Genomic DNA, 18,323 nt, shown 5'->3' on the forward strand with positions numbered 1-18,323 from the left:
TATATTGTCACATTATACATCCTTGGACTTCATATCCAGACTTAATTATAAAGTTTTTCCAAAACCTTTGTATTAAGGTAAAGTCAGGTCACTATAGTCAGTCACTATAGTTAGTCACTATAGTCACTATAAGGTGCTTAATTTCTGTTTCCATTTTCTTTTTCTTTCCTATAGGTGGTGGCACTCAAAGCTGGAGACACCAGACCTGAGGCACAGAAACAATATTATTATACTTGGGTTTTTATATTATTCTTACTATTTTTTTGTATATTTTTTATACTTATTATTTTCTTTAAGAATTACTGATCTTGTATGAGTTACTGTAAATAATGATGTAAAAATCTGGCTATAAATGTAAATGTGTTAAAAAAGTTTGGTTAAAGTTTGTTTAGAAGTACACATAAGGCTGCAAGCAAGTGGAAAGTAAGGAAAATGTATGCTATGTGTTTTGACAGTTTGCCTTTACAGCTGGTCTGAAAGGAACAATAAATCTAATTAAGAAACAAAAAAAAATGTTTTTGGACCTTAATAAAATACAAAAGCTAATTGTCTTGTTTCGGCGTGTAGTACAATCCACGTATTGACACATGGATGGCAGTGATGAGTCCAGAGTGATATGATTAAAGTTCCCTGATATCACCACATCTGCCTGAGGATGTTGGGTTTGAAGGTCTGTTACTGAAGTGAACACAGTCTCCAGAGCTTTTTCCATGTGCGCTCCTGGTGGGTTGTAAACACAGAGGGCCAGAACCTGCGTAAACTCCTGAGGTAGGTAGTAAGGCTGGATGCTAACGGCTAGCAGCTCACAGTCTTTAGAGCAGATTCTTGTCTTTACTGTGAAGTGTCTGGGATTGCACCACCTATTGTTTATGTACAATATGAGGCCACCACCTTTGCTCTTGCCACATGCTGGCCACATGCACTGTGGATAAGATGGGTAAATCCACAATGCAATTCGGTATGTCAGCTGTTAGCCAAGTCTCCGTTAGCATGATTAGGCAGCTCTCCCGGTAGATTTTTTTGGCTCCTCATCAAGACTTCATCGGACTTGTTGGACAGTGCATTAACGTTCCCCATGATCACAGATGGAATAGGTGGCTTGTGTTTCTGCCGATGTTCCCGTTTGGCTTTAGCTATCGCCTTTAGCTTTGCTCCAGCACGGGTGCCCCTGTATCGCTTTTTTACTTCAGGAGGAAAGTTATGTTTTACTCCAGTACCGGTCTTCCTTAGAGCCAAAAGTTCAGTTCTTGAATAAACAAGTCTCTGGGGGTAAATGTCCTTTTTACGTACTTCCATTCATTACATCCATTCCAAACAGTAGCTGACTAGCTGCCATGCTGCTGCATCGGCGCCATCATTTGGCACCTAGCAAGTTTTAATTTTGGAACCCACCTGCATTCTTTTATCCTTGGAGTGTTTTCCTTCTGTCTAAACTGGACGCTGATCTTTTGATCTTATGTCCATTTCCGCAACCTTAAATGGCCTTTTAAATCTGTCAAACATCCAAACTTAAGATGAGTGAGATGATTGAAACAAATTCACTTTGAAGGAGACTCCTTTTGTTGTTCTCTCTCTTTTCATAAAATCCAGTAAACCCAATGTAGAATATTAACGTTATGGATGACAACTATTTTTTATTAGGAAGTAGCAGTAGCTGCAGGGTCTGGAATCATAAGCAATGAGTCTCAGCCCCTCCTCCGCCTCTCTACCTGTTCACATCCTCTGCAGCTGCGAGTTGTTTCCCTCAACTTGCAACCAGTGTTAGCAGATTGGGCGGTTTTGGTTCTAAATTTGCGGATAAAAATGGCTTTGGGCGGGTATGCATAATTTGGGCGGTTTTAGGGTCTGTTCGGCGGGTTTTTCCCCCTCATGAATATATAATAGCGGACTACGTTAGGCTGGCTGGCTATTGAAGTCTTATGTTCTGAAGCTCCGTGAACGCACCAGGTAGAGACGCTTAATGGGTTCTGTCATCTAACCTTACCCTTTTCAACCCTTCTAACCCGCCAAATTATCCGAAACCCTTGTCTCATACCCCCTCTAATGCCCTCCCCACTCTGTGATGGGGAGGGAGAGCCCCAGAGGATCCCGGCGAGCCAGCCCCCAGGTCCGTCCCACCCATGCACTCTCGCACACACACTCACAATCTTCGGGTTGCCCCCCACCCCCCCATCCGTGGGATGGAGGGCGGCGCCGACGCAACCCCAGAAAGAAACACCCCCAGTGAGCCACGCCAGCATGACCCACCCATCCAGTTCCTGGAGCCCTATGTGCCTGTGTGCAAATAGTGCAAATTGAATTAATTTTACGTGGAAATGGGTGGTTTTAATCTAGTTTAGGCTAGAAACCTTTTTTTTTTTTGGGCGCTGGTGTGTCCCCTACGAGATTGCCACTGTCTTTTTAAAAGAACTTTCCATCCCATAACAGTCTCTGGTCCCGCTACGTGCATTCACGCTGCTCTCCTCCTCCTGCCCGCTCGCACATACCAACAGTGATAAAGGCACTACAAAAATCTTAAAATATAATAGTTATTTTATAAAAACTACAGAGAGCTGCAGCACAGAGATGAAATAACAACCTATGGCTCCGGAGCCGCAGGATGAGCCAGAATTGCAATTTGCCACAACACAAATGTTCAACGTCAATGCTTTCTCGCACATCTAATACTGAGCGGTTCAGAGAGGGCAGGGGCAGTGGAAGAGGATATGGGAAACTTTTGCACAGTCATTTCAGTAGCTGTGTCACGAGTCTGAACGTTTTCAAGCATCTGGTTTAGATCTGCTCCTGATCCAACACAATTCTAAATAGGAAAAACTACAAACTTATTTTTAATAATGAAGTCTTTTAAATGTGTCCTTTATTGTGAAAAACATTGCCATAAGAAAATGTTAAAAAAAAAAAAAAAATTTCATTTGAGTGGATCTTTCAATATTTGTGTATGGAGCCAGGTGGGCCTCTCAAGAACTAAATGCTGAAAGTGTGTATATTCTACCCAATGAGAAGTCATTTACATGATAAGGTCATCACATGTACACCACGCCCACTTCTTGGATCCCTTATAAGCCTCGTGCTTGGAGAAAAGGCTGTGGTAGCAAGCCAAGCAGCAGGTAGGTTTTTTTTTCTTCTTTTTTTTTTTTTTTGGTGGGGTGTTAATATTTTTTAATTCTGTCTCTTGTTTTTTTTTTTTTTTGTAATGACAACTACATGCACTCAGAATCAAATGCAAGAAATAAAACATCAAGAAAATACAGTAGTTACAACATTACAACATGAGCACATGGTGCTAATGCTAGCGCTAATGCTAGCATTAATGCTAAAATGGCAGTGCATCATCACTGAGACCTGAAAGTTTTAATAAGAGAATCCATGAAAACTGAAGCTTCTTTTTAGCTTTACTGCATGTCGGCTGATGGCGTTATATTTGGCTCTGCAGCAGAGGATTAAATGTTCATGAGGGATTTTCCTGTGGTAGCAATGGGACAGGTGTTAAATTTGTACTTAATGGAACTGACTGTTTATTTCCATGCCCATAGTCCAGCATGTATAAAAGAAATTAAGCCTTAATATTATAAAAAGTATAACCGGTCTTCTTATTTTTTTAATGCATCCCTATTTTTTCTATACACATTTGGGCTATTTTATTTTATTTTTTTAACATATTTTGTGTTTTTTCTTACAGTCTCATCCTGAACATTACCCAATTTTAAGCATTGCACTATTATAAAATTGATTTTAGTCAAAGAAAGTTAAATAAATCAATTTACTAGGCATAAGTGTGATCAGCTGAAACTTATGATTTCACCTTTGTTTTGATAGAGCCGATATGGGGAAAAAAAACCAAAGGATGAAAAAGAAAAAAAGAAGGATTCAACCTGCATCTGATCAGACAGAAAGTCTCGTCTCTGTGCCTCAAGAGATAACAACAGAGGTAAGATGGATGCCATACACACAAATAACAAACTTGAACTTTGCGGGGTCCTTTTGTGAACATCCCCCCCCCCCCCCCCCCCCCTCCCCGCAACTTTTTCCGGAAAAGCCAGACTTTTACACACACTAGTTTCTAACTGCTCTTGATGGGGCCCTCCCGCATGCTAATGATCTTTTTTCTTGGTGTTATCTCTAAAGTTAACATGTCTTTCTTAGAACTTCATGGATTCTCTTCTTCAAACTTTCTTTTCATCGTCTGCTTAGATTTACAGATTTTTCTTAGCTTTTTCCAAGAGTTTCTTCACAAAAACGCTTTTTCACATGAATGCCGGTTTTGCTACTTCACGGATTTGCATTGTGTTCTGCATTCTGATTGGCCAAAAAGAGGAGCAGTGAAATACACCTGAGTCACTATTTGTCCCACTGTACTTTGTATTTTTTTTCATAATCATTTTTAATTTTCTCCCGTTTAATCCAATTACTCGGGTCGCGGTGGGCGGGGCTAATCTCCGCGATTTGAAGCCTTCTGTCCACATTTATGATTAAAATTATTATTTGACAGCACAGTACAGAAGTTATTTTTTGAAAAAAACGTTTCTAAAGTACTTTTATTTGTGAAACAAACGCTTAAGCCTGTAAAATGGTTTGTTCTTTCTTTTCAATGAATAACAGAGTACTTAATTGTATAATAATTGTAAAAAAAAATAGAGGTTTCTACTTCACGGATTTTGCCTATCACGGGTTCTTCTTGGAATGTAACCCCCGCGAAAAACAAGGGTTTACTGTATTGTCATATTAAACGTACTTGGACTTCTTATCTAGCCTTAATTATAAAGTACTTACAAAAACTTGTCTATTAAGGTAAAGCCAAGCAACTATAAAGTGCTTAATCTCTGTGTTTTTATTTCATTTTTTTGTAGGTGGTAGCACTCAAAGCTGGAGACAGCAAACCTGAGGCACAGAAACTTTTACATGATCAGACAGAAAGTCACGTCTCTGCCCCTCAAGAGATAACAACAGAGGTAAGATGGATGCCATACACACAAATAACAAACTTGAACCTTGCGGGGTCCTTTTGTGAACCCCCCCCAACTTTTTCCGGAAAGGCCAGACTTCTACACTCACTAGTTTCTAACTGCTCTTGATGGGGCCCTCCCGCATGCTAATGATCTTTTTTCTTGGTGTTATCTCTAAAGTTAACATGTCTTTCTTAGAACTTCATGGATTCTCTTCTTCAAACTTTCTTTTCATCGTCTGCTTAGATTTACAGATTTTTCTTAGCTTTTTCCAAGAGTTTCTTCACAAAAACGCTTTTTCACATGAATGCCGGTTTTGCTACTTCACGGATTTGCATTGTGTTCTGCATTCTGATTGGCCAAAAAGAGGAGCAGTGAAATACACCTGAGTCACTATTTGTCCCACTGTACTTTGTATTTTTTTTCATAATCATTTTTAATTTTCTCCCGTTTAATCCAATTACTCGGGTCGCGGTGGGCGGGGCTAATCTCCGCGATTTGAAGCCTTCTGTCCACATTTATGATTAAAATTATTATTTGACAGCACAGTACAGAAGTTATTTTTTGAAAAAAACGTTTCTAAAGTACTTTTATTTGTGAAACAAACGCTTAAGCCTGTAAAATGGTTTGTTCTTTCTTTTCAATGAATAACAGAGTACTTAATTGTATAATAATTGTAAAAAAAAATAGAGGTTTCTACTTCACGGATTTTGCCTATCACGGGTTCTTCTTGGAATGTAACCCCCGCGAAAAACAAGGGTTTACTGTATTGTCATATTAAACGTACTTGGACTTCTTATCTAGCCTTAATTATAAAGTACTTACAAAAACTTGTCTATTAAGGTAAAGCCAAGCAACTATAAAGTGCTTAATCTCTGTGTTTTTATTTCATTTTTTTGTAGGTGGTAGCACTCAAAGCTGGAGACAGCAAACCTGAGGCACAGAAACTTTTACATGATCAGACAGAAAGTCACGTCTCTGCCCCTCAAGAGATAACAACAGAGGTAAGATGGATGCCATACACACAAATAACAAACTTGAACCTTGCGGGGTCCTTTTGTGAACCCCCCCCAACTTTTTCCGGAAAGGCCAGACTTCTACACACACTAGTTTCTAACTGCTCTTGATGGGGCCCTCCCGCATGCTAATGATCTTTTTTCTTGGTGTTATCTCTAAAGTTAACATGTCTTTCTTAGAACTTCATGGATTCTCTTCTTCAAACTTTCTTTTCATCGTCTGCTTAGATTTACAGATTTTTCTTAGCTTTTTTCCAGAGTTTCTTCACAAAAACGCTTTTTCAAATGCATGCAGTTTCTTTAAAAAATGCTATATTGTCATATTAAACGTACTTGGACTTCTTATCTAGCCTCAATTAAAAAGTACTTACAAAAACTTGTCTATTAAGGTAAAGTCAAGCAACTATAAAGTGCTTATTCTCTGTGTTTTTAATTCATTTTTTTGTAGGTGGTAGCACTCAAAGCTGGAGACAGCAAACCTGAGGCACAGAAACTTTTACCTGATCAGACAGAAAGTCACGTCTCTGCCCCTCAAGAGATAACAACAGAGGTAAGGTGGACAATACTGTTGTAGTCATTTGTGTTAGTAGTTATACTGCAAGTTGGCCATGTTTTCAAAAAAAACTGAGGAAGTTGTTAGCAATGACTGATTTTAATTTAGTGTATTAATACTGTACTTTAGTAACATTTAGTAGAGGTTGTGTATTTTGCAGTCATTGCATGTATTTTTATTTAAAATTCCTTTTTTTTGCACTTGATACCATACACACAAATGACAAACTTGAACTTTGCGGGGTCCTTTTGTGGAACCCCCCAACTTTTTCCGCAAAGGCTTGACTTTTACACACACTAGTTTCTAACTGCTCTTTATGGGGCCCTCCCGCATGCTAATGATCTTTTTTCTTGGTGTTATCTCTAAAGTTAACATGTCTTTCTTAGTACTTCATGGATTCTCCTCTTCAAACTTTCTTTTCATCGTCTGTTTAGTTTTACAGATTTTTCTTAGCTTTTTTCCAGAGTATCTTCACAAAAACGCTTTTTTTCAAATGCATGCAATTCCTTTAAAAAATGCTATATTGTCATATTAAACGTACTTGGACTTCTTATCTAGCCGTAATTATAAAGAATTTACAAAAACTTGTCTATTAAGGTAAAGTCAAGCAACTATAAAGTGCTTATTCTCTGTGTTTTTAATTCATTTTTTTGTAGGTGGTAGCACTCAAAGCTGGAGACAGCAAACCTGAGGCACAGAAACTTTTACATGATCAGACAGAAAGTCACGTCTCTGCCCTTCAAGAGATAACAGAGGTAAGGTGGACAATACTGTTGTAGTCATTTGTGTTAGTAGTTATACTTCAACTTGGCCATGTTTTCAAAAAAAACTGAGGAAGTTGTTAGAAATGACTGATTTTAATTTAGTGTATTAATACTGTACTTTAGTAACATTTAGTAAAGGTTGTGTAGTAGACTTTGGTAGAGGTTTTCTATATGCCAGTCATTGCATGCATTTTCTGTTAGTCATTTTAATTTCAGTCTTGAAAATTTTGCATTCTAGAGATTTTTGCTTTTACCCTGGCAAATTCATAGTGCTTTTATTTTGGTAACTTAAAATACAGAAAGGTAAGAGTCTACATTGTCTGATTTCCAAAACAAGTAACCCTAACCCAAAACAAAATATATTTCAGTATAAGAAAAAAAAACCCAGAATGAATTTGCCTTAACCAATAAGGTTCTAAAGTATAATAGAGAAGGTAAAGTGCTGTTTATTTTCAATATTGCTAACTGTAGCTTCTCCAGTACTTTTAAACGTAGCGTAACACAGGAGCCTGAACTGTACTTCAAACATAAAGGGGGGGGGGGGAAGAAAAATTCTTTCCAGAAAAATAAAGTGTGGTGATGAAGTAGCACCATCAAAGGATTAAGAAGATGCGCTAATGTGGCAAAGGTACCTTTTTTTAAGTATATTAGTACAGTATGCACTGTGGAGCCAGTTTAGCTCGTGCTGGTTTGCGGCGCCTTCCGTCCGTGAAACCCGGGTTCGACTCCGGGCTGCTCCCTGTTCCCTTCGCTACCTCTGCCAATTCCAAGCCCGGTTTGAGAAGGTTGCGTCAGGAAGGGCATCCGGCGTAAAACATTGCCAATTTTACCATGCGACTCGTTCGCTGTGGCGACCCCTGATGGGAGAAGCCGAAAGTGGAAGAAGAGTACAGTATGCACTGCCCTGCTGCAGCTACGCTTTCTCACACACACAGAAGTAAAACAGTAAACGTCAACGCCACGATGTTGCCTTTTTTGTAGTGGTTGTACACATCACTCTGATCGACCAGGTCACGAACTAGAATCTATTGCTGTGAGGTTCTGCAGGACTTTGTCCCACTTTGCCAATAGCATTTTAGCCGATGCTAAGTGCATTAGCCGCTGTGCAGCTGCAGTGCTACACTCGTTCTTATCTGATTCTGCTAAAAAGCACAGCAATCCATATCTTTATATGTTACCGGCAGCAACATGGCTCAGAGTTTCAGTTTGTACCCATCCTAAGTAAAAACTAAGTAGTTCATGTCTCAACAGCAAAAAAAGCTGTCTCTAGCTGAGATCTTACTCTTGTTTTGTGTGTGTAGAGCTGCTCAAAGAGGCTCTGTGTTCTCTGCTGCCAACTAGCTTTGGAGGGTGAAGTGGAAAAAAAGAAGGATGCAAAGAAATAACTAAATAAATATTGCCCTGGCAGAAACTTGAATCGATTCAAGTATTCGCCAAATGAACTATCGCGATATATTGCCGAATAAATTTTTTCTAACACCCCTAATGTTAATTATGTACATATTTACAATAGTCAACATTTGTATGTATTTTATATAGCTTTAGTTTTTCAAGCTCTTTTTTTTTTACATTCCTGCTTTGTGTAGTCTTATTTTTAAAGTGAGCAGTTATTAAACAAGTTTAATGTTTGTCATTTGATTGACCACATTTTATGTTCATTGAAATCGTTTTTGACCTATGTCAACAACTGTATTTATTTTTCAAGATCAGAATTGATGCTAACTATTTTTCTGTTCATTTTTTTTTTCAAAGCATAAAAATCCTCATGTTTATCCTCTGGGAGATTCAGATACTGTTGTCACTGACATAGATTCCCATGCGGACTCTGAAATTGACAACATCCCAAAACTGAAAAGGACAAAAAGCATTATTGTAAGTCATGACCATTTGTAGTTTTTTTGTTTATCTTTTTTACTTGCCAGAAGAATAATCACATTCTAAACTTATTTCACAGATGGATGTAATACCAGATTTCACAAAAGCCCTCTTTGATTCGAGTGAAGACAGCGCATCAGCAATCCCAGGTCCATCAACCTCCCTTTCTTACAGACCAAGGAGAAAACCTTACAAACATGTGAGCATGAATTTTCTTTTTAACTACTTCTCTGAGGAATTTGCTTGTAATAAATAATTATTTTAGAGCTTTTGGTTTCAAAATTGAACTTGTTCTTTCTTCTAAACATGCTGACACCAACTTTTAATATATTTTAGAGGGCCTATATCATGCAAAATCCACTTTTTACAAAAACCACTGCAAAGTGGTATCCGTTCATGCATCTCTAAACATTCCTTTAAAACCCTGCTGTCTGAGTACCAGTCCCTCCCAATCCACGAAAATGAGCAGGTCCTCACAATGATACGTATAAACATGAAAGAACAGCGAAGAGTTTGCACTGCCAGCACAGCCCCCAGGCTAAGACACGCCTGCTTTCTCCACTGAGCGAGCAGGGTCGGCTTTCATTTTAGCATCGACTCTGAGAAGTGGTTCTTCATGCACCTAATCTGCAGAGAGAACAATAGCTCACTGCCAAGGCTGGCTCTAGGTTGACATCATAAAAGGCGGAGCCTCATAGATTGAGGCATATAATTTCCTAGTAGAAAAAGAAGCTTGCAAAAATGACTCGTATTTCATAAAAAAAATGTTCTTTAGTGTGCCAAAATGAACATTTTATCATGTATATGGATAGTTTACTCAGAAAGGATTCTAAACAGCATGATATAGGCCCTTTAATGACAAAGGCCTAAATGATCCAACAACCTGTCCTTAGATGCATCTGCTTGGTTATTTTTTAATGTTCAGAACATTATTATTATGTTTTTTAGAGTTATTGATCTTGTATGAGATACTGCAAATAATGATATACAGTGTTGGACAAAATAGTTGGTACCCCTCGGTTAAAGAAAGAAAGTCCACAATGCTCACTGAAATGACTTGAATCATTCAAAAGTAACAATAAATTAAGATTTATTGAAAATTAAATTATCGAAATCAGCCATTACTTTTGTGTCGTTGATTAACAGAATTATTTAAAAAAAAAAAACTAATGAAATAGGGCTGGAAAAAAATCATGGTACCCATAACTTCATATTTTTTTGCACAACCTTTTGAGGCAATCACTGCAATGAAATGGTTTCTGTATTTGCCAATGAGCCTTCTGCACCTGTCCACAGGTATTTTGGCCCACACCTCATGAGCAAACTGCTCCAGTTGTCTCAGGTTTGACGGGTGTCTTTTCTAAATGGCATGTTTTAGCTGCTTCCACAGATGTTCAATGGGATTCAGATCTGGGCTCATAGAAGGCCACTTCAGAATAGTCCATCGCTTTTCTCTCAGCCATTCTTGGGGGTTTTGGCTGTGTGTTTTGGATCGTTGTCCTGTTGGAAGACCCATGACCTGCGACTGAGACCAAACTCTCTGACACTAAGCAGCACATTTCTATCCAGAATGCCTTGATAATCTGGAGATTACATTTGACCTTCACAACTTCAGGACACCCTGTGCCAGATGCAGCAAAGCAGCCCAAAAACAGAACTGAGCCTCCTCCATGTTTCACAGTAGGGATAGTGTTCTTTTCGTTGAATGCTTGATTTTGAGTCTACCAACATAGAGCTGATGTGCCTTACCAAAAAGCTCCAGTTTTGTCTCATCTGTCCAAAGGACATTTTCCCAGAAGCTTTGTGGCTTGTATACAAATGCATTTTTGCAAATTCCAGTCTGGCTTTTTTAGCATTTACTTTCAACAGTGGTGTCCTCCTTGGTCGTCTCCCATGAGGTCCACTCTGGCTCAAACAACGACGAATAGTGCGATCTGACACTGATGTATCTTGATCTGGGTGTTTACCTTTAATGTCTTTGGAGGTTGTTCTGGGCTCTTTGGATACAGTTCCAACTAGCCGTCTCCTCCATTTATCATCAATTTTCCTCTTCCGTCCAGGGAGGTTGGCTACTGTCCCGTGGGTCTTAAACTTCAGAATAATATGTGCCACTGTGGTCACAGGAACTTCAAGCTGCTTAGAGATGGTTTTATAGCCTTTACCTTTACCATGTTTGTCTATAATTGTTTTTCTAATGTCCTGGGTCAGTTCTCTCCTTGGCTTTCTGTTGTCCATGTTCAGTTTGGTTCACATCTTTTCACCAAACAGCAACGTGACTATTTGTCTCCCTTTAAATAGGCAGACTGACTGATTATGGGTTTGAAAACAGTTGTGATGTCAGTTAAAGGACATACCTGAGTTCATCATGACCCCCTGGACAATTAGTTCTCAGTCTTTTATGGAGGTACCATAATTTTTGTCCAGCCCTATTTCAGTAGTTTTTTTTAAATAATTCTGTTAATCAACAACTCAAAAGTAATGGCTGATTTTAATTATTTAATTTTCAATACATTTTAATTTATTGTTACTTTTGAATGTTTCAAGTCATTTCAGTGAACATTGTGGACTTTCTTTCTTTAACTGAGGGGTCCCAACAATTTTGTCCACCACTGTAAAAATCTGTCTATAAAAGTAACTCTGTTCTTGTAAAGTATATTGATGTATTTGTGAAAAAAACTATTTAACTAATTATCTAAACACTCATTTGACAGTTCTTTTTTGATCAAGCTTTCACATTAATGGAAAAAGAAATTTGAAGATTAATTTTCATTTGCCTTTTTTTTCTTTTTAAGACCAGAGCAATTGATTTATCATCAGATGAATCAAGTGGAGCTAGTGACCAAGAATATATTCCAAATCCAAGGGAGGAAAGCACAGACAGTGATGCTAGCATGGAATCTGAAAGTAAAAGAAAGAAGGAAATCAGACAAACGCATAGCAAGAGGCCTTTCAAGAAGACCCAGCAAAAGGGTAGAAAGAGAAAATGCCTCAAAGGTAATCTGGAAAGTACACAAAAGCCCACAGATGGCAGACAGGATGCAAGTACAGATAGTGACAAAGAATTTACGAGTCCCAGGGAGCAAAGCACAGACAGTGATGCTAGAATGGAAAACAAAAGTAATAGAAAAAAGAAAGCAATTAAACGAACGTATAGCAAGAGGACAAACGTTGAAGCTAATCTTGAAGGTACACAAAAACCAACATCTGACAGACAGAATGCAAGTGAACATGTAACGTCAACTCTTGAAGAACAGCCATCAATCTTTGTTAATCCGGTTTTAAAAAAGCAGGATGGCTCAAGAAGTTACAACAAGAAACATTACTGCTTTTACTGTGGACAGCTAGTTCAAAAGATGTCAAGGCATTTGATCCGTAGGCATAATGACAAAATTGATGTGATAAAAGCCACAAGCTTTCCAAAAAACTCAAAAGAAAGACGTATACAGCTAGATTATATTAGGAATAAAGGTAACTTTCAACATAACAAAGAGGTTATGGAAATAAGTCAAGGCAAACTCATTCCCTGGAAACAACCAAAAAATAAAGCTAAAGGAGAAGAATTTGCTCATTGTGTCTACTGCTATGGGCTTTTTACAAAACGTGTGATGTGGCGTCATTTTCAGGTCTGCAACTTTAAGCCAAAGGAAAACTCTTCAAAACCAGGTAAAACAAGAGTCCAAGCTTTGTGTGCATTTGCAGAGCCTGCTCCACCTGGTTTCCCTGATGCTTATTGGAAATTCCTAAGTGAAATGAATCAGGACAGTGTAGCTGTTGCAGTAAAGAAAGATCACTACCTCCTATTGTATGGTAACAGATTGTTTCATAAGAACAAGAAAGTAATTTCTCAACATCAGTACATAAGACAAAAGCTCAGAGAGCTTGGAAGATTTCTACTGGAATCAAATAAAGTTTCACCTGTCAAGACCATCAAGGACCTCATCAAACCAGAGAAATACAGTCAAGTTGTGACTGCTGCCAGATCCCTGGCAGGATTTAATGAAGAAACAGGCCAATATCATCACCCGTCACTTGCACGAAAAGTCGGACACAGCTTACATTCTTTTGCTATGTTTGTAAAGTCTGAAGGACTAAAATCTCGGGACAAACAAGCTGTACAGGATGCTGAGCAATTTGCACAGCTGTACCAAGAAAGTTGGCGGTTTGATATCGCAAGTCAGGCACTAACCCAACTTGATCAGGCTAAATGGAATTCTCCTCAACTCTTACCATTCACAGAGGATGTTCAGCAACTTCACTGCTATTTATCAGAAAAACAGCAACACCAGTTGAGTGCCCTGAATCAAGAGTCTTCTCCTATAAACTGGAAAGACCTGGCAAAAGTGACACTAGCACAAATTATTCTCTTCAATCGCCGGAGATCAGGAGAGGTATCCAGGATGCCTTTGTCAGCATACTTATCAAAGGACTTGTCAGACAACTGCAAAGATACCAATTTGGCTCTTACCACACTTGAGCAAAAACTTTGCAAACATTTTGTGAGAATCACAATTGCAGGAAAGAGGGGAAGGAAAGTTGCTGTTCTTTTGACACCACTTATGAGAGAGTCCCTTGATGTGCTAACCAAGAAGAGAGAAGATTGCGGTGTGCTGAGTGAAAATGGGTATTTGTTTGCTTTGCCGCATTCTTTTCATTACCTCAGAGGGTCAGATTGCATACGACAGTTCGTGAATGAATGCAGTGGGCTAAAAAATCCCACAGCACTTACCTCAACAAAGCTCCGGAAACACATTGCTACGATGTCCACAGTTTTAAATCTTAAGACCACAGAACTAGACCAGCTGGCAGACTTCCTCGGTCATAACATCGAAGTCCACCGAAAGCACTACCGTCTTCCAGAGGGCACCCTTCAACTGGCAAAAATAAGCAAGGTTCTTTTGGCGCTGGAGCAGGGACGCCTTGGAGAATATAAAGGGAAGAGTTTGGATGAAATTCATCTTGATGTGAACGGTATTTAATTAAGAGATTAAAAAATTTTTGTTCATAGATTTTTTCATTTTAAGACTCTCACCTCCCCTCTTTTGACTTTGTTCCATTGAAATTCAGCATGATAACTTATGTATACTGTATATATCTTCTTACATGAAACTTTTTCTCTCACAATTTTTAGAAATAATTGAATTGGATGGAACACCACAACAGGAAATGGAAGGTATGTTGATACTCCTAACTAGGGCTGAACAAAATAAGGAAAACTAGCGATATGCGATATTAGTGATCAATATTGCTACAACGATTTAACTTGCAATGTATGAATAAATAGCAAAAAAAACAAAAGCATCATTTCCATTTTACTGCAGTTTAATTTAAATAAGAGTCAACATACCTTAAATTACACTTTAAATGAAACTAGTCTACATGGGAGGCGAGCATCTAATATAAAAGGGGTCCATCCGACTGGTCAATTATATAAAGGGGTTCATCCGACTGGTCAAATGCAAAAATGGATTTATTTGATTCGCTAAATACTAGTGGTGTGACGATAACCGCATCACTGCAGTGATGACTCATCACTGCATGTTTTTTTTTAAAGTTATGCATATGGTGCGTGATTGGAACTATACTAAACACATTAAACACATTCATCTTTGCTGATAATTTACTTTTTCAGCTAGTCCTGTATTCATACTTCAAGGGCTTCTGGGGGAAACCTTTTATTACTGCTCTCCTTCACTCCCTGCACCACGGCTCTCACCCCTTCTATTTATTAAACCGCTCCAGAGCGGTTTAATAAAGAATCAATCACCGTTCTTCTCGGGGAAATCTTTTGTTACTGTTCTCCTTCATTCCGTAACACCAAACATGAATGCGCACCCCCAACACACTTGTGCGCGCTCCTTCCTGCTACACACGCAGTACGCTGACAAACATACACATAGTAATTCTACAACACCTATATAGTTAGTTGATAGTTCATTAGATAGGTAGTAGTTAGTTGTTACTGTTATTTGTTAATGAAGAATACTGAGTTGTAATTATTATTGTATTATTATTAATTGTGACCCGGCCGCCGGGGGATTTTGTGTTCAGATCTGTGAAATCAGTGAAACCAGGTGGAGCAGGCTCTGTAAATGCACACAAAGCTTGGACTCTTGTTTTACCTGGTTTTGAAGAGTTTTCCTTAGGCTTAAAGTTGCAGACTTGAAAATGACGCCACATCACACGTTTTGTAAAAAGCCCATAGCAGGAGACACAATGAGCAAATTCTTCTCCTTAGCTTTATTTTTCAGTTATTTCCAGGGAAAGAGTTTGCCTTGACTTATTTCTATAAACTCTTTGTTATGTTAAAAGTTTTCTTTATACCTAAAATAATCTAGCTGTATACGTCTTTCTTTTGAGTTTTTTGGAAAGTTTGTGACTTTAATCACATCAGTTTGGTCATTATGACTACGGATCAAATGCCTTGACATCTTTTAAACTAGCTGTCTACAGAAAAAAAAAGGGGGGGGTGGTTTGTGTGGTTAACCAATACACCGCGACTCCTGCTAAACTTTCCACATGGTCTTGTTTGGCCAGGGAAAGATTTTACATCGGATGCCCTTCCTGACACAACCATCTGTATTTTACTGGGTTTGAGACGGGCACAATGAGACCCTAGCTTGGTTCCCCTCAACGTTACATTATTAGTATTATGTTAATGCATTCATTATTCATACTTACCTCTTCTTGTTTATGAACATTTTTAGTTATACTGGGAAATTAACATGATAATATATTATAGTATCTATGCCTATTTGGCGTTTGTGAGAATTGAATATAAGGCTCAGTATTAAACCAAGCTGTAAAAAAAAGAAAATTAAGCTTTCCATCTTTTTGTAAAAAAATGCTTTTAGCAATGTGCAACTTAAAAAAGATAAGTATAATTGGAGGGCAGAAATTGCACATAGCAAACAATTTCTGCTATCATAGATGGATTTTGTGTTCAATCGGCTTAAAGGTTTATTTCTACACAGATCAAGAAATTGATCCTATGGAAATTCAGGTGCCTGAAGATGTGAATATACCAGAATGTACTTCCACAAAAGAAGGGAGCAACCACACCAACCAGGCAAGGCCATTTGGAAAAAAAGGTAATTTTAAATACATTGAACCATTAGCGTAGTTATGATCATTTCATTGAAGTTTTTAAGTATAAGTAATATTTATGATTTCCTCTTTAAAACTATTTACTTTCTTTAGCTGCTATTTAACTAAAGGAAGTTTAAGGAAAATGATTTACAACTATTTTCTTTGTGTTTCCTGTCATTTTGAAATAGAAAGACAAACAACAGTGAAAAGACCTTGGACAACAGAGGAGTGTGCTGCTGTGGAAAAGCACCTGAAGAAGTACATAGTCCTAAACCAGGTTCCAGGAAAGCTAGACTGTGAACTCTGCATTTCTGCAGAACCGGAATCTCTGAAAAACAGAGACTGGAAAGCAGTAAAATATTATGTAAAAAATCGGATTACTTCAGTGAAAAGAAAATGTAGGTAAATTAATGATGAAAGATTTCCTGAAAGAAAAAAAGGTAAAATTTTAGTTTTTTTCCCAGCTACTTCTGCTTTTTATGCCAGCATCTCAAAACTTTCTCAGCATTTTTTTTATTCAGTTTTTACACAGGAAGTGGCAGCTCATAATATTGTTTAGTTTCAAGTTTTTTATTCCAACTTGCTGGGATTTTGTTATATTTCTTTAGCATTTAACTGAACAGGTTTTGATCCTCATTTGAAAAAAATATACTTTCAGACAAATCTTATTTTTATTTTAGAAAAAAAGCTTCAAATTTCAAAAGCTGTTTAATGTTGTTGAGGTTTTGCAACATTTGGTATTGCTGTTTATCTTAGACTGACAATGTTTAGTTAAATTGTTACTGAAGATTTACACATTTCTGAATTCTGTTTTTCCTTTGTAATAAGTCCATTTTATATAGATGGAGTTTTGTCACTAAACGGGTCAATTTTACAACTTGTTTTAATGCACTTCTTAATCTGGGCCCATTAAAAAAAAGTTTTATTAAAGTTTGTTTTTGCACTTATTCCAATTGTTTGAGTACACATAAGGCTGCAAGCAACTGGAGAGTGAGAAAAATGCATTTTATGTGTTTCTAACAGTTTGCCTTTACAGCTGGTCTGAAAGAAACTACAGTAAACCCTTGTTTTTCGCGGGGGTTGCGTTCCAAAAAGAACCCGTGATAGGCAAAATCCGTGAAGTAGAAACCTCTATTTTTTAACAAGTATCATACAATTAAAAATTCTATTATACATTGAAAAGACAGAACAGACCATTTTACAGGCTCAAGCATTTGTTTCACAAATAAAAGTACTTCAGAAACGTTTTTTTCAACAAATAACTTCTGTACTGTACTGTCAAATAATAATTTGAATCATCGATGTGAACAGAAGGCTTCAAATTACGGAGATTAGCCCCGCCCACCGCGACCCGAGAGTAATTGGATTAAACGGGAGAGAATTTAAAATGATTATGAAAAAAATACAAAGTACAGTCGGACAAATAGAGACTCAGGTGTATTTACTGCTCTACAGACTGATCCGCTGCATCCTGACTCCGCTCTGCAGTGTATTCTTCTTATGAAGCCCGCGATGCAGCTGTGTTTGTTCAAGAGAAGAACACATAGGCAGTTGTCGCTCTTTTTTCTATGGGTTTTAGAGAAACTCGAAATTGCAAGAGAATTTGCACGTATGTAATGTAAATTTGGCAAGCTGATTTACGTACGTGAACATATTAAACTGCAACGTTATTGACGCGCAGGTAGAGAAGAAGCGGAGTGACTTTTTAGCCAATCAGAATGCAGAACACAATGCACGATGCAAATCCGTGAAGTAGCGAAACCGTGAAAAGTAAACCGTGTTATAGCGAAGGATCACTGTACATGTAAATAAGAAACAAAAAAAAACGTTTTTGTCCCTATCAAGACACAAAAGCTTAAAATTTATGTGTATGAAGCAAGTGGACCTCACAACAACTGAATGTTGGAAATGAACCCCACAAGTGACCAAAAATCTAACATGAACATTTAAACATTCAAATTCTTAAAAACTAAAATATTTTTTATGTTTGGTATTTTTTTATAGGGCTTCCTGATTTTTTTCACAGCTGTAGGACCTTTACAAATGGTGGACCCCACAACTTGCTAAAGAACTGTTGGGCCCCTCA

General features: G+C 37.9%; 2 protein-coding genes across 4 annotated transcripts in view; one reads left to right on the forward strand and one right to left on the reverse strand.

The window, feature by feature from the left end:
* LOC101162654 (potassium voltage-gated channel subfamily H member 8) overlaps window positions 1–18,323 on the reverse strand; it is a 39,985-nt gene that overhangs the window by 4,396 nt on the left and 17,266 nt on the right. The window lies entirely within an intron of this gene.
* On the forward strand, window positions 3,819–17,377 carry LOC105357411. Of its 3 annotated transcripts, XM_023949131.1 has the most exons (11): window positions 3,819–3,928; window positions 4,848–4,949; window positions 5,846–5,947; window positions 6,408–6,509; window positions 7,169–7,267; window positions 9,029–9,148; window positions 9,231–9,350; window positions 11,944–14,119; window positions 14,280–14,321; window positions 16,123–16,239; window positions 16,426–17,377. In XM_023949131.1, the coding sequence occupies exons 1-11, from the start codon at window positions 3,824–3,826 to the stop codon at window positions 16,641–16,643; spliced, it is 3,303 nt and encodes a 1,100-aa protein (XP_023804899.1). In that variant the 5' UTR covers window positions 3,819–3,823; the 3' UTR covers window positions 16,644–17,377. The 3 variants fall into 3 exon arrangements, 2 of the variants coding, with proteins under 2 accessions (XP_023804899.1, XP_023804903.1); XR_002872054.1 differs by lacking the exons at window positions 14,280–14,321; window positions 16,123–16,239; window positions 16,426–17,377 and having other exon boundaries at window positions 9,029–9,350; window positions 11,944–12,711; XM_023949135.1 differs by lacking the exons at window positions 11,944–14,119; window positions 14,280–14,321; window positions 16,123–16,239; window positions 16,426–17,377 and having other exon boundaries at window positions 9,231–10,188.

Source organism: Oryzias latipes, chromosome 2 (assembly GCF_002234675.1).
Source record: "Oryzias latipes chromosome 2, ASM223467v1".
Classification (NCBI taxonomy): domain Eukaryota; kingdom Metazoa; phylum Chordata; class Actinopteri; order Beloniformes; family Adrianichthyidae; genus Oryzias; species Oryzias latipes.